The sequence below is a fragment of the Corvus brachyrhynchos genome, unplaced genomic scaffold (genome assembly GCF_000691975.1).
Source record: "Corvus brachyrhynchos isolate BGI_N302 unplaced genomic scaffold, ASM69197v1 scaffold60, whole genome shotgun sequence".
Classification (NCBI taxonomy): Eukaryota; Metazoa; Chordata; class Aves; order Passeriformes; family Corvidae; genus Corvus; species Corvus brachyrhynchos.
The window spans coordinates 895,965-913,385 of NW_008236767.1; the positions used below are offsets into that span (position 1 = coordinate 895,965).

A 17,421-nucleotide genomic window follows, 5' to 3' on the forward strand; every position below is an offset into this window, starting at 1 on the left:
GTTTTAACGAAAGCAGGGATTATCCTTTGTTCCTTGCTTTCAGATTTGGTGATAAGCACTAGCTTTAGTGACTGGCCATGATGAGTAGTCAGGACACAGCCCATCCCATCCTTTTGCACCCTTTCTGCAGGCACATAACCCGGGCTAGGGGCACATGAACCTGGCACTATGCTCATGTGCTTCAGAGAGTATTTTCCAGTTGAGCTCCCTTTCTCAATGCCAAATCTAATAATAATTTTATATCACGACAATCTGCAAACAGCCCTCAAAAAAGAACCAAGCATATTTCAGAAGATTAGTGGCATTCCAGAACAGTAAGCCAGTGGGGGTTAGTTATTTTGGATGTGCTGGGATGGCTCAAACTGCACAACAGCATTATTCATTCATAAATGGTGATAAAATGACCACATCTCCTATGCAAGGGAAAAAAAAAAAAAAAAAAAAAAAAAAAAAAAAAGACAGTATAGTCACCACAATTCTTCAGGTTTCCCAACTCAGGTTTGCTTTTTGCTTGTCCTGCAGGTTTGAGTTGTGCTTGCTTTGCTTTGAAATAAAAAAAAAAGCAACCAGCATCCTGATTCTGCCCTTGTTTAAAATTAAATAAGATATGCCCCACAGATTTTAAAGGTATTACAAGTCAGTATAAAACAGGTCTAAAAGAGCAGAATCAGATATCTCCTCTATTTATACTTTAAGAAAATAACATAAATGTACCACAATATCAAACAAAACCTTTTATTGTGATCATTTGTGACTTAAAGAACATTTGAAAATGCAGGTATGCTGCTAACACCTGTGTAAATTATTTTAAGGAATTAAAAAATTTTATATCAGAAACATTACTATTACTACCAGATGCATTCTGTTGTTCCATGTTTTCTGAGTTCTTAGGAAGGTCCACCAATATACTCTAGCGGAAGATGTCCCTGCCCATGTTAGGGAGGTTGGAACTAGATGATCTTCAAGCTCTCTTCCAACCCTGACCATTCCATGACACCAATCTTTATATGGTTTATCCCTTTCTCTCAGACATCACCTTTGCAGAGTCCCTATTCAGGGTACTGAAGTAGCATGTATGTTTCTGAAATGGGTATAAAAGAAACAAAGCCAAAAACTCTCCAAGACTTGTCTTATGGGATTGCAGTAAATATCAGGTACTTAAAAGTGATGTTATATAATTTCATATATCAGAAGGTTGCTTGTGTGATGATGTCAATGTTCACTGTATTATAAATCTGGTATAAATAACACACACAAAAAAAGTGAAGGGTGTTTTTTTAATAACAGAAAATTAGTACACTTAAGACTTCCTTCCTGCAAACATTTGCATTCAAACACTTTCACCCTGTGATGCATCTAATAATTCCAAAATCAGATAACTGTTTTATCTTCACATTAAAAATATGAAAATATAATATAAACATATAAAAGAATTTGGCAACAAAGTCTGTATAATGCAAAGGATGCCTAAACACTGTGTTTTTGGATTACAGGCTCACTTTTAAAATCTTGTCTGTTCCTTTGCAACACTTGGTATTTCCTGAAGAGAAAATGGAGTAAGAAACAGTCTATCAGAATGCACAGCAGGTTCTCTTCTTCGTTTCATTTAGAGACACAATGTCTAAGTCATGTAATACACAGGATTTCTGTAAAACAAAAGCAAACACTTCATTAAGATAACTAGAACACAACAGTTGAAAAGTTTGCTTTTTCACATACTTTAATGTAAAATATTTGGTGAAGTCACTGGATATATTTTTCCTTTGAATATTTAATTAAATGATTGAAGTTTTCTAATAAATTAGATGGAAACCATTGCCCATGCAAGTCCCAGTTTGGCATTGTTACATTCTTTAGCTGCCTCATATATCTCTCCTAAATCTGAAGGTGACAGAAAGTGTCTTTTGAGGAGTCACTACAAGCCATATGTGCCAGTCCTGTAAATCTTTACTCACATGAACTGTTCTAGAAGTACAGGTTCTTCTGTTGACTACACCAATTTTAGCTAATTTTCAGTTAAGTACGCTTATCTTTGCAGTATTGAGCATGGGTTGAAAAAGTCCAGTTGAAAGGAACAAGAAATACAGAGTATCAGTACCCACTAAAAAAAAAAGGCATGGGCTATTAACTGTTACAAAGGACATTAACTTGTTTTGTGAAATTCACTAAAATTCTCTTTTCTTGTCTTGCCTCTATTTAATAACCAGGAATACCCCCAAATGGAAACAGTTCAGTCTTTATCATGATGAACTATCAAAATAGCATTCCACCCTTGTAAAACATTTATGTACTGATTGCAAAATCAGATTATAACAAAAATGAAAATCATCAAAACCAGGACTCTTCCTTTCAGCAATGAACTCAACTAGATAATTAGTGTTGACCAGAGAAACAATCGAACCCAGTTGTGCAATGCAGTACATGTCGCAATCTTGTACTCTGAAACTATGAACACTGAACCCTGAACTAGGGCACAAAGACACAGAGAGTATTGTCACATGCCCAGGAAAATAAAAGCCCCAGCTTCTCTACCTGCCACTCTCCTGCCTGTGTCTTGGAAGGTTTACCAACTAAGTGCAGAGAAGTAAGTGAAACCACTGGATTCACCACATTCCTCTCTCAACCCAAACCCAACAGCCATAAACAACCATTTCTGACAATAAAGAGAAGCTTCCAGAGACAACTGCTAAGCTGGAACGAATGAAATCCAAAGCACAGGAAAAAAGAAAGGAAGAAAGGAAAAATGGCATAATGTAGTACAATGCTAATCATGATTCAAATTGAAAACTTACACCTACAAAGTCACAGGATAGTTGAACATTGACTACATCCAGAAAGATTCACCTAAAATTAGTCGGCTGCATCAGAACGAAGGCAAAATATCAAGTTTCCCACATGCTACAAATAAGCTTTATGCCTCTTTGGCTGAGAATATTCATCACTACCTAAAATGCTGGAGAAGATGCATGAATTTTTTTTCCTTTTTCCTTCTGTAGCCACAGTTCCAGCTCTTCCAGAGCGCTGGCTGCCCTGTGCCAGAGACATCCCCACAAAGAGAGCGGCTGAGCTCATTCCTCCCTGGGGCTGCAGGGACCCAGGGAGGCTTCCACAGTGCATGGTGCTGGGGGGAGAAAATGAAACATCTGGGAAGGCATCAAAAGTGATGGATAGAGAAAGGAGCAGAGGGCAGGAAATGTATTGTAGTGTCTAAACCCCAGGATGGATGCTGAAGCTGTCATCAGTAAAATTATTAGCAAATACTGTCTAACTGTAGAGTGCCTGCAGACTGTGACTTACTGATTTTAGGAATTTCTTGTCATAATGAATTATCTACATAATGAATTCTCCACATAAGGAAGAAATACAGCATGTGCACTTTTACTGGTTTTTTTAAAATTTATTTTTGAGTGGTAAGGACCAAGAGACGTAACATTTTTATTACTCTTGAGAATTACCCACGAATACCAACATGCAGCTTTATAGCTGCATGTTTTAAATTTTAGTTTTAACTAAAAAAAGTTTTAACTTTTCACGCAGTTGTGGGAGGTACAGGCATTAGCTATTATGATTTCTGATGGGCAAAGACAGTATTTGGTAGTCTGCAAGCACAGACAGTAAATTTAAAGTATGAAGACCTTTTTAAAAAAGGGAGCAAGGTACAGTCAAAAGTACACAAACCTAACCTTGTCATCTCAAGGAACAAGATACCACTCTGGTTTCGAGATAAGATTCTGAAGGGAATATAAAAGCTTTGGAAGATAATGGTACAGTAAGAAATTTAAATTCACTCAATTGAGACCAAGAAATAACAACACTGAACATTGATTGTTGTGAACATCAACTAAGTATGTTTTGTTTCACCCCTGCTTTTTCTTGAGAAGAAAACAATCAGTTTAAGTAGTAAAAAAATTCTAGAAAAATCCCTGTTTGAACAGTTTCAGAATTAAACTTTCACTTACTTAGAGAAAACAGGTAATTCAAAGATGTTGCAGATTACACTTCAAGATCAAACTTTATGCTTTTAGTCAAAGGGGAGAAACATATTTCCTGAAACACTTAGGATACTTACTTGCATCCTTAGCATTTTACTACTTAATAGTACTTTTGGGTGGTGAGTAAGCTGCTCATGTATCCTTAGCAAGGATCCTCAGTACTGTTAAGCAATTAAGAATGGTGAAACATATTTGATAATGCAAAAGTTCTTATTAATCTCTAAAACCATTATTTGATAGTTCATCAACAAATTAGCCAGGACAGAAAGACAAGAACTACCACTCCACAAATAAAGAACAGCCATTTTAAAATCCATTTAAAAGCTGAGGACTCTTAATCACTTCAGTTTGTAAGACTGTTCCATACAGGGTCTTTGTGAAGCAAATAAGGCTCTGGGATCCACTTAAGCAAATGTGCTGCAGACGCATTTAAAAACTGCACATTCATAATCTATAGACATATGACAAGTCCTGCATAAAGCATTGAAGCAATGATCAGATTTGGGCAATCCCATGTAGTGCTCAGCCTCAGCCAAGCCTTGGGAGAGGTGGGGCACCCCCTCTCCCGAAATTACAGCAGGGAGGTATGCAAATCTCTCCCACCTGTGAGAACAAGGCGGGCAGCATTCCTCCTCCAGGGCTCCGCAAACACTAACACTTCCAGCTCACATTTCAGCTCAGCTTGCTGTAACTCACTGCCCCACAAGTCAGCCAACAAACAGCAAAAAACTGTGAAAAGGTGAGAAGAACCAAAATGGTACCAAGAAGCTGGAGTTTCCACTTGGGTATCTCGGGCAAAGGGGGGTTTTGAAAATACCGCCACAGACACAGATGCCACTGTACCCTGCAGTGATCTCAGTAAGATGTTGAAACTTCCTGCTATCAAATACTAGTTTTTCCTGTTAAATAGCACAGCAGACATCTCACCTAACTGGCAGGCATCTCTTCGAGCCAGTTTTAAATTTCCTACTTAAAACTGCCCCCCTGGCTGTCTCTCCTTCCCACTTCTAAGCAGAGTTTGTATGACTGGCATGCAATAGATACCTAGACACAGTAATTGTGATGAGATGGCTGAGTTACCAAATTTCCTTTTTTTTTTCAATCAAGGCAAGAAAGCTAGGGTGGTATATGAAGGAAAATGTAATGAAGAAAAAATCCCACAACATCTTTTAAAGGTTTTTAATGGAGTAAATATATAAATCTTCATTAAGCTCAGCTGCCCATTCCTTGCTGAAAATCTACCCGCATTAAGGGTCCACCTTCTCTAGCACCAGTTTTTAGTATTTTGATACTGGTTTAGTTATTTTGAAGGTGGGGCTCACTGTGGGTTTGAAAGAATGAAAGGATTTTGCTTTATCCGTATCATGTCCCAAGTCAAATTCAGACCTGGAGTGTTTGCTGAAAAATTAGGGGCTTTGGAGAAACAAACAGAAGAGACTGTAACTGAGGTTACTATTATTTATATCTTATATCAATTTTAAGGATTTTTATTCTAATTACAAAATGATCCTACTTAATTACTGCAATCATTTTGTTTATATTTAACAGTGATGGTCGACAAAGATTGGCAGAGAACTTCATGCAACCAAGTCCATGTGACTTCTGTGCCTGAACTGCCATTAGAGAGAGCTCAGTTATTAAAATAGTCCAAACACTTTCTATGCATTTTCCCTATATTCTGTAATTCTAATTATCTGTTCAAAATGCAAGAGAGTAGTCTTGCAGTAACAATGGGCTGGACATGGCACAAGCAGTGTTAAGCAAGGGCTAGGGATATATTAGCAGGGAAGGCAATCATTGTGGGAACAGGGACAAGAGCAGGAGAGGAGGATATGAGGTCTGGCACAGCAGGATCTAGCTGCTGCTGACTACATTCCTCAAGAAATGTTGATGAAGGTCTTGTTCCCAAAGCCTGCTATTCCACCAAGCCTAAAACAGCTAACCCACTGGCAAAGCGTGGGGCTCTATCTCCCTCTCCTGTTACTACCACGTAGACTGTAGCAATGCTGTACTGCAATTAGTTATTTCACAAACTTGAGAAGACAGCTGTGGATCTCCCGCGAGGTTCCTCAACCCTACAGATCATCTAGGTGAGGTTTACTATAGTTGCATCATAAAAACTCTATTTAAGAGAGCAATATATCCTCAAAGTCAATATCCTGCAGAAGCGGCAAATGCCAGAAGTAAGCCAAGTCTCTAACTTTCTTTTGGTCTCCTGGAGTTTAATTTATTTAATTTGAATCATATGAAACCATATAGGCTAAGATATGGAGGCCTGTAAAATCAGTGGAGGGAGAAAGGCACCTCCAAAACACAATTTTATCCTAGAGACTCATGTCTTTCCATTGAATAGAGATGATTCCAGACAACCAGACTAGTCATGCAAATTTCAGCTGGCTAAGGTTGCATGCTAAGATGAATCTCATCCCCTATACACAGACATTGTGATTAAGTTTTGATTTACATGACCTAATTATATGCTACTGTTTCCAGAAGAATATCTGGCTCATTCAATGTCCAGAACAGACTTTTAAAAAAAATTAAATAAGATAGTGTAGTTAAATTATGCCTTACACTGCACCAGCACTGAGTGAGTTGGTAGCATTTATCCTCTTTGCTTTAATCTCTGTACCTTGGCTCCCACATGTGCAATGTTGAATATGCTACTTGATGTTCCTAAGAACGTTGAGGAGATAAAATCTAAAATGGATCTAAAGTACAGCAGTACAAGCATTATGAAAAACCTCTTGAAGGAATTAATATTCTGTGGTCAGTACAAGATAAATAAAGGGCAAATAAAGCCTGGGGCTCCATGCATGACTGAGGATAATAAAGAAACACTGAGTATGCACTGCTGGAGACACAGGGATCTTTTAGACAAACTAACAATTCCATGAACCTCAGCAATAATGAAATCCGACTTCCTATGGATTTGGGTCTTGAAGTGAATTAAATTTGATATCTGTGATGCAAACTCCAGCTGGAGTGGCTGGTTGAAGCATTTTTCAGTCTCTCTATGTAGTGGTCTCTATTTAATATTCTATGAACTAATCCTGGAGACTTTCCTTCTGCAGAGTACTCTGCCTCTCATCTTATTTTCAAGGAACTACTCAGGAACTTAAATATCTAAACCAGCTAACAAGTTCCAAAGGTACTTTAAGAGCAAAGGAATAGGAAACACAGTATAATCTCAAAAATCTTGTTGCCACAGGAAAGAAATGTAAAGAAATGAAGGAAGGGCAAAATTGAGGCCTGCTGCTTCTGAATGTTCGTCTCGAATGACATCCAGCTGTTAAATATTAAATGTTACTCTCAACAGCACAGGGCAAGGTCTTAAATGGATTTTCACTATTCTCTACTCAGCAGATATATGTTTATTTAATATGATTAAAATAATCTTAGTAGTCAATCACTCTTGGGAGGTAGGAAGAACGTAAGTTTTGGTTAGTTTTATTGCAGTTTTCAGAAAAAGGTGATAACTTCATTAACTCTTTTTCCCCCTTTTTTTTAAATGGAGTTTCTTTCCTGATTCTAGTTTAGAAAAATACCAACAATCACACACACAAGGACATATAAAAATGCTTGTAATATTTTTTTAAAAACCTGCTTGAGAACACTACTGCTTGTCAGGCATGAAACCAAAGAACACAGAAGAGCAAATGCTAACTGTATTCTGGGTGGTATTTTTTTGGTTTTGATTGTTTTTAGAAGACTGACTCACAAGTACAAATAGTTCACTGGAAACCAGAAGCATTGTCAAAGAACAGCTGTCATCTATTAATGAACAGGTTTAGGCATATCTGAGATTCATAAGAATTGTGAATAAATCAAATACTGTTATTTATCAACATGTCTAAGCAAACTCCTGGAATAATCTGTGTCATTAACATTTATTTCCACAGCAGCCTTTCAAATACAATCAGATCAGTTACTATTGCCTTTCCCCAAAAATTTGTCAGTCAGAGGAAGTTAAAACTCAAGTACTGCATTCAGTTATTATTAACTGATTGGTTTGGAAATTGGGAGTTCTCAGAAATATGGCATGACTCCTTAGCTGTCACCAATGTAAGCTGTCAAAAAAACATCTGATGGTTTTAATGAGACTGCCCATGTAAATTAGAGCTGCAGAACCAAGACCCAGCATAGAATGACTGGGATGGAAAGTATCTGAAAGGTCAAGCAGCACTTTAGCTATCCAGATCACTGGTACACAGAAGTCTTCTCTCTCCCTTAAGCCCACTACAAGAAAAACTTCAAAAGAAGAGATGGGATGATGAGCACAAAATAGTGACAATACACTCAAACACCTGCCCTTTTTTGTTTTGTGTTGTTTAAATGTCCGAAACTTTTTAATTTTTTCTTTTTCCACAATCCTCCACTGAACCACAACCTGTTCTAAATTTCAAAAGAATCAAGAAGCTTAGTACTTCTTTATGAGCTCTATAACTCTGGACACCAATCTTTCCCATCTATAGGAGTGTTTTGTGTAGATTAAGTTACTAAGGAAATGTCCACAGTAGACGGCAAGCAAGAGTGTATATAAAAAGTCCTAGACTTCCTTGGATTAATACAGTCTACTGCAATGCATCTGAGAATGGTCTACTGCCTGCCAGCCTGCCCTGCCTATTTATCTTACCTCTGAGTAAGCTTCACGCACTTCCCAAAAGCATGGCCATAATAGACTGTTCTAGGGAGTTCCTTTCTTCTGTGGGACTGGGAAAGCACTGACATGCTTCCACTGAAGCATCTCATCAGTCTGGGACAGGTAGTCCTATTGCAGAGGGAAGGGAGGCCCGATATCCCCAGACATAGGTGCCTTAGGCCAAAACACTGAGCAAAGCTGTATCTCCTTTTTACAATCAGCAAATACATATTTCACCACTACCAAATGGATGTACGACTGAAATGATCTCAGACTGGCATCTATCATGTCATTTTTCACAGCTACTAGTCACACTTGCTACTGCATTTTCCCTTCTCCAAAATTTCATCAGTTAGAGGAAGTTAAAATTCAAGTACTACATTCAGATTTCACAGTTTTGTGAACAGGCAAATTATTTTGTCGAACCTGAAAACCATGATGAAACTGTAAGGTAGATTTTTTTTTTCCACCGCAAACTCTTTGTTATCAGGCCAGTGGTATAACCAACTGGGCTAAAGGGGTTCTTGTTTAAATCAACAATGCATTTTACTAAAAATGGCAAATTATACACCAAAGTAATGGTACATGATGCCTCATCAGGATTCCAAATATTTTTAGCTAAGGTGAAACGTTACTACAGACAAATATGACAAATCCTCATGGGCACGTTTTCCAAACACACATATATGCAGAGCATACAACTGTTCAAAGCAGTTCTAATTAAAACCAATCAGCAGTACAACATGTTGAACGTGGTCTGAATTTTTTTGCCATGTCCACACTACAAAACCCATGAATTTTCATAAAGGTGAGTAGGAATACTGAAGTTTCACTTACAGTAAAGTAAGTGTAGGCAATCTTAATGTGAAAAATACCCAAACATCATTTCTGCATGTGCAGAGAATTCTCTTAGATATCATCCAAATACACTCTGCAGAAATGCTCACTTCTCACATTTGTCTTTGCAGCAGTTACGATCACAGATATTGTTTTGTAGTTTTCATGTTTCATACTAACAATATATTCTCTATTTACAGTAGACAATGTCTTTTTCATTTACAACAAAATCAGTTATCTTACTTGAGACTTTTTTCCAACAAGCTCAGTAACTCAAGGGCTTGCCATTATTCTCCTGTTCTAAACAGTATTTGACTGTTCAGTTGCTGTGCTTCATTTTCATGTTAAAGTAACCAAAAGATTTTTTTGCCTTTTTTTTCCTTCCCCAAAATAACCAGCTACAGCTTGTGTTACTATGTAGTATGACAGGACCCCGATTTAGAAGCAGTCCAACCCTGAACTATTATTCTGACCAACCCCTATGGCTACTTAATCAAAACACTGTTATTTGTGACTTTGTCAGTAATTTTGCTCATTCATCTTTATTATGACTTCAAGAGTATTTGGAGTGGAAGGTTAGTTTTGTATACCTAATACTGGTGATGAATGGCAGTGATAATGCACTGCATGAAGAACATCTATTATGTCTAAAATAATATTCTACTGTCTAAAAATAAGTTGCAATGCAAAACATTTTCAGAGCTAATGAACAATAATTCAGTCCTACAAAAGAATTGCAACTCTGAGGAGTAAGGACCTTTAAGCCAACACACTCAAGTTGGAGATGCTGACTCTGACAGCTACAATATTGATTCTACCACTAATTAACTCAAATCTTTAGGCCCTGATAACTTCAAAAGCACTAGTGTAAATCAGCCAAACAAACAGCTATGAACCTTGGATAAAACATTTTATTGCTGAACATAAAAGCTCCACTGATTCTACCATCATACAGCATCTTCACTGTGTGCACGCTCTACAGAAACCTAGAGGAAAGAGGAATCTCCTTGGCACAGAAGTGGAACTACTCTGGAGCTGTTAACCACTCTCTTAAAGAAAAGCATGGGAAATAAAGCCACAAATGCAGCCTTCCTGAATTTTCACTTTCTCTCTGAACTGTATTGTACTTGCTTGCCTCTTCTGTTTTTCTCTTCTCCCACGATTCTTCTCTCCCACGTTTCTCCTCTGTATGCCTGCAGCTACAGGATCCCCCCAAAACATTAACTCTGTAATGCAAAACCAGCACTGGCTGTGCTTTGCTAAAACTATTCTGTAGTTACAACCTTGTTTACCCAATCTGTCAAGAAAAATTTCCCATTTTCTTTCTACTTAGAAAAGAAGCCTACCTTTTCCAGGATTTCCTTAGTCAAGACTGAGAATGCGTGCTCAATATTCACATTTTCTTTAGCACTGGTCTCAAAAAATGGCATTCCATATTCCCAAGCAAGCTGAAAAACAAATGTAGGAAATGGGATGAACATTCTTTAGGAAAAAAATCAGTTCCTTATGCTAGTAGCAAGAGATATGGAGGTGTTCTGACTGCTTCTAACACACTATTAAAAACACTAATTAAATACATGACTGCTCAGTAAAGTACTCTATATTCATCCTCAGTCTACAAATTTCAGGTAACTCTTAAACCATTCTTCCTAAATTTTTGCATTTTCAAAACAGCTTTTTAAACCTTTCTTTACTTGTAAATAACAAGAATAAACTCCAGTGGGTCTGTTCTCAGTGTTGTGATTTATTTGGAAAATGAACTGTCTCCTAAGCAATTATTTAGAGGAATAAACACTAAAATAAGAGGAATAAACACAAAAAACACTAATGGAGTGCCTGCAGATAAAAATATGACAAAAACTGTTGAAAAAAATTGGAATGATGAAATAGAAAAAAAATATGTTCCTTTATGCTAGACAGACAGAAACACAGAGGTAACAGGCAAGCAAAGAAAACATATGCATGCAAAAATATATTATGGTAAAAGGCAAAGAAGAAAATACTTACAAGGGCAGCATAGACTTTACAATGGTTGGGTTTATTTAATTTACTCCTGTTGTCTCATTTCCAGTGTATTTCAATTAGAAATAGCTTTGAATTATGCTGGCATGAAGAACAGAACCCTAACACAACGAAACTAATGTTTTTTTTAGGTCCTAAATTTTTCTACTTTATACAGTTAAATACATGGAGAAGAAGAAAAAAAACCAATTGCATCGTCTCACATGGGAGGGGCCAAGGTGGGAACAAATATGCCAAAAAACCCATACTGGGAGAGTCTATTCTCATTGCAATTATTCCCATTGCAATGGATCTCTTCTTAGAATACATCTGGAGAAGATAATCCCAGGCAAAGAAAATACCCCACTGCTTATAATGTATAGAAAATCCTATAATTACTGACCACTTAATGATTTATTTGGAAGGCTCTCCATTAGGATAAAAAGTCTAATGTTGGTAACTTCTGTTTGCTTTCAACGAGGTCTAGAAGTAACTAATCAACATTTGACAAAAATTCCAAAATCAGGCATGAAGATGCAGATACAATAATCAGACTTCAAAGTTTTAGTCAAAATGTAATAAAGATTAAAGGTAAAAAAAAGTAAGCAAAATGGTTTCCTTTCCAAAATGCTACAAGCAAATGTAATTCTGAAAATAAAGATGAGATCTAACTGATTCTTTAGACAGAGACCACTTGATAAGGGATTCTGAAACTCAGTGGACTGCTGTGAACTGTTTTCGGTACTGCAGCAACTTGTTACAGAAAGTTAAGATCATTTGACTATTGCCAGTACAAAACAATGACACATAATGGGTCCTAAAGAAAAATACAAGCAATAAAAAAATACTGGGCTAATAAAGTAGAGAAAACTGGTTTGCTGATTATAAAGAACACAGAAACTACTATGAAATAGCCCTTTTCCTTCCTTGTATCATGTAACAGGTTCCTAGAGGTTACCTATGCACAAACTCTGATGAACACAAACCAACCCCTTTAATCATGGAATCACAGAAAAATTTTGAAAGATAACCCCACTTGAAATGAGGCTACTGCCCACACAAGACTAGGTCAGCTGGGGCTTTGTCTACAAAAGTCTTGAAATCCACCAATGATGGAGATTCTGTAGTCTTTATGGGACCCTCCTCCATGGCTACATCACCCTTCTAGTGCAAATAGCTCTCCTCAACTCCAACATGAACCTCCCAAGCCAGGACTTGTGTCTGCTGCCCCTTGGTTTATTGTCTGTCTCTACTGAGAAGAGTCTATTTCTGTCATTCCTCTAGTGGCACTTCAGTTGCTGTAGACCAGTAACTGCTCCTCAGCCTGCTCTTTACCCAGCTCCCTCTCCTCATGGAATACTGGTACTAGACCCCAATCACCTTTGTACCTGTCTGCTGGACCAGCTGCAGTTTCTCAACACCCTTCTTCACAGCGAAGAGCCAAAGCTGGATACAATGTTCCATGTGGCCCTGCCAGCACTACGTAAGGGGGTAATAATCTCCCTAGATCTACATCCATTACCCTTCTAACATAGCCCAGCACCTTTTAAGCCTTTGCTGACTTATATTCAAGCTGGCGTTAATTTTAACTCATGAGTCTTTCGTAGCAGGGCAGTGACTCGTGACTTGGATTATTCCATCACAGGTGCAAATCTTTGCGCTTCATGAACTTCACGATGTTTCTGCTGGCCCAGTTCCCAAGTTTATCAAGGTCCCACAGAATTGGTGTTCTCCCGTGTGGTGTGCCAGTCACACCCCTTAATCTCATGTCACATGCAAATCTCCCTCTATCATCAGCCAGATCACCAATGAAGATGTCGAACAATGCGACTGAGGCAAGGCTGACTGGCTCCCTGAACCTTCTTCCTTGCCTTTTAAAAAGATACAAATCATGCTGGCATCTTTCTAGTCAAAAGAGATCTCTCCCAACCACCATGATTTTTCAGAGTTGACTGACAGCGGCTCAAATCACAATGATCAGCTCTTTCAGCACAACTGGGTGAACTTCATCATGTCTATGGGCACATCCAAATTTCCTAAGCAATTTCTAATCCAAAGCTTTCCTGCTGCTGGTTGACCTGCTCCTTACAAAACCATGACAGTACCTGCAGAGGCCTGGGAGCAAGTTCTATTTGTGAAGATCAAAGAAAAGAAAAACCAAATCAAATCAAACAAAGAAAACTTGACTACTTGAGCCTTCTCTGTATCATGTTACTACATTGCCTACTACATCTATTAATGCACCCTCATTTTCTCTATATGTGCACAATATTGACTGAAGAAAATTAATGTATGCATTTTTTCGTTTTACCCTGCATACTGCTAAATTCTGTGGCAAGCAACTCCTCCAAAAATGTAGCTCAATGGAAAAACCCCCACTAGTCCAGTGGTACAGCACTCAAAAGTATGAACACGTATTTGGCTACTCCGTCTCCTAAAGACAATAGACAGGCATATTCAAAGAACTATTTCATTTTCCTTTGGGAGCATCTTGAATAGATCCATGAATAAAATACCTAAATCCATCTACAAACCTGTGGGAATTATGTTACTGGGAAATGATATTTTATAATATCTTTGATAACAGTTCAGAGAATTTGTGTGAAGTAAGATCGTATCTTACATACAACAATAAAATAAGTAATGCTAATACTACTTCCTAGCAAAGTGCTGGTATGATTTCTTAGTGTTGAATCAGAGAGATATGTCTGAAATATTCCTAAACTGTGCAGAGTTGTATTACATGTGAAAAATCAGCTTTGAAACTATGAATCAGCTTCAGTTATGAGGACAGCAAAAGCAAAAAAAAAAGGAAGAAAATTTTACTTGGCTTTTTCTGTTAGAAAGATTTCATAGGAGAAAACCAGCCACATTCTACCAAGTCATATAACCTTCAACATTTTTATCTTTCAACGAAAAAGATAATGATATTGGGGAGTGAACAGAGGAGCCCAAGAAGGTTGAGTTAAAACTTTAGTCAAAGTGAGTAAAAAGCAATTAATGCAAGAAAATTAATTTTCATAGTGTTAAAATTAAATATCTCAATTTTGGAGTGATCAAAATTACATAAGTTTGTACAACATGAATTATTACATTATTTTGTACAAAAAGAAACAACAAAAAAATTTCTCAGCATTAAATTGAAATGAAATTATATACGACAACCACTCAGTTACAACAGATTTTTACAGAAATGCCAATACAGATGATGAGATTCCCAGGAAATCTAGGGTTCCTCTGTGCAAGAAACTGAAGAGAATAATACTTAAAGCTCATACTATCAGGGTAATACGAAATATGTAGCTATGAGTTATTATTTGTCAAAGTCAGAATCAAACTGTTCTCCCCTCTTAATATGGATACTTTCTTCTTTAGAATGAGAGGACAATTACTGTCTCTCTGCTAATGGAATCTTCCTCCAGCACACTCAGTCAGATCCTTCAGCACTTGTAAATCACATTAAAAGAAGAAATAGGATAATACAAGAGTTGCCTTGCCTCAAAACACAGGGGAAGTCTAGAAAGCAGACTAACTGGGGAGGAGGTAATGATTTGTTTCTGAAAAAAAAGTGCTACATTAAGAGGAATTTTGGGTGCATGGTTAAGAACCCAGAAGTCAGAAAATGTCATGGTTAACACCCTATGCAAAACCCTACTACTGCCCTCTTGTGCACATGCATCCAGTGACTCTCTAAGTTTCTGACAGTGCTTTCTTTGTGTGAGAATACAACATGAGTTTTTCAGCAACCTAATTCCTTGTACATAGATATGGTACATTAACACTGAAAACATCTTGCCTATGAACTATGAACTTTCAGGAGTGTAATGCTGTCCAAAAGGTGGTGTATTTTTTTAAAGCTCCCTAATCTGGGATTATATAATTGGCAAGAAGCTGTGTTTTTCTTTAAACATGAGACATCCTGCCTGACTCACCGTGCCTGAAAGCATAGCAGGAGGGCTAATTCCAAGTTTCAGAGAACAGATGCATACAGTTTGCAGTAGCAAAAGTTATTGGTATATAGGACATGCTCTCCTGCATATTTAGTTATTATACCATTTCTTCTGTCATAGCATGACTTCTGAATTTCCTCACTGGCTCTCAGTGAGAGACATTTGCCATTCCCTTTAGAACAGCACTCCCCACTTAGCAAGTTCTTCCCCTACTCATGGTCAGCAGCTATAAACTCTGCTGTAGTCTCACCTACACATCAGATATGCAGTTATGGGGAGCTGGATGCTCAGTATCTGTCCAGTGTTATTTAAAGCTATCCACAGACAAGGCAGATCACTTTGCACAGGCTGCCAGAATAGTTCTTTATAGTCAGACTATAGCAAAAATACCACTGATGGGTGGTATCAGAAAAATTATGCAGAATGTATTACATTTTAATATTCCACACTACAACAGTACTCTGAAAATGAAGACTCTGTATAAGATTTCTACTGTAGCACCTAAAACTTTTAAAGTGCATTTTAACCTTTAAAAGAAAAATCAGTATTCTAAAGAGATCAGCTAGGAATTACTTAATGTATTTCCAACACTCCAGAACTCCACAACTGCTCTTCTAGAGCAAGTCCTAATAGAACTTTTGGAATTCAGGAGCTTTTTACCATTTTCAGTTTAACAGCTCACAGTCACACACTAAGAAACTCAGGAGGACCCAAAGAAAGTACCAAAGATACCTTTTCTCCTTTCTGTTTTGGAACTACCCGTTCTGACTCCTTATCACACTTGTTGCCCAACAGTATTACGTCCACTTCATCACCTGCTTTCTAAAAGAGAACCAGCATTAATAAGTGTCAAGTAAGAAAAAAGCAAACAACAAAAGCCCTTCATCTTCAGCTCACACTAACCTTCAGCACTCCATTTCCTTGAAAGTAAAGGCTAAATTCTGTTGTGACCTTCATATGTGCAAATATTTTCCACCAGTTACTGGGATTTGGAGGAAAACAGCAAGATTGCAGAGAGCAGAAAAAAGCCACTTAGAAGTGCCACGTGTAATTTCCGACCTCTTTCGTAAGATATAAAGTATATGGTGCATGGGCACCATCTTCTGATGAATGCTCCATCTTGAGGCTTTAAAGTGACTGGAAATACCCTGAATTCACAGACACTGCCCTCCTTAAAGTAATAGATTCATGGATTGGCATATGACTCTGGTCTACATCCAGCACTCACAAGTAAAAGGGAAGGAATTTGCTGCACCTGAAAGAGCACCTCTCTGTGCTTGAATTTGCACAGAGACAGTAAAATTACTTTCAAAGTGTTCAAACTCAACATAAAAGTCTGATTATTCCAAGACACTAGGAAGAAGGCAATAGATTTTTAATGAAGTAAAATTTAAAAACCTCATTGATTCCAAAAGGAAGAAAAATCTACCTTTTTGACCTTGTCTCCATCTCTATTCCTCTAATCCACTCACATGCATGATGACTGTGAAATGCACTGGGTTTTTTACATCAGTGTTATTTTAAGATAAGTCATTGTAACTGTATGTGACTGGAATAATGACAAGGAAAGGGAATAGCTCTGCAACAGCATGTGGAATTTGAAAACTGACATTCCTTATGAAAATCAGAATATTTAAAACCCCTTTTGGTGCTTAAATGAAGGACACTTAAGGGTCTTGATCTACAAACAACAGAAGCTAACATAATCTGATGCCATGGCTTTTATTCTGGAGGTACATGCTCCCACAGCTTCCCTGATGACTCAAAACGCCTGGTCTCAGGCTGCAGATCTCTCTACAGGGACTTTGATGAAATCTCTGATCTCTGTCAAATCCTTAACTTTTGTAACTTTGCCGTAAGACAAAATCCGTCACAACGATACAGAGAAAAACCTCTATCCATTAAAGGATGAAAGAACAATATTTTTAGTCTCTTTCTACTTTTACAACAACTTGAAGACTTCATCAGTAGGCACAATTTAATATTAAGGAACACTATT

At 37.5% G+C, this 17,421-nt stretch overlaps 1 protein-coding gene across 1 annotated transcript in view; it reads right to left on the reverse strand.

The window, feature by feature from the left end:
* Positions 1–721: 721 nt before the first annotated feature.
* Positions 722–17,421, reverse strand: part of LOC108444973 (ras-related protein Rab-10-like) — a 41,970-nt gene continuing 25,270 nt past the window's right edge. The window contains exons 4-6 of the mRNA XM_017727411.1: positions 16,155–16,244; positions 10,818–10,919; positions 722–1,646 (exon numbers count right to left, since the gene is read on the reverse strand). Of these exons, the coding sequence (XP_017582900.1) occupies positions 1,572–1,646; positions 10,818–10,919; positions 16,155–16,244 (267 nt within the window). The 3' untranslated portion in view covers positions 722–1,571. The remainder of the gene's footprint in view (positions 1,647–10,817; positions 10,920–16,154; positions 16,245–17,421) is intronic.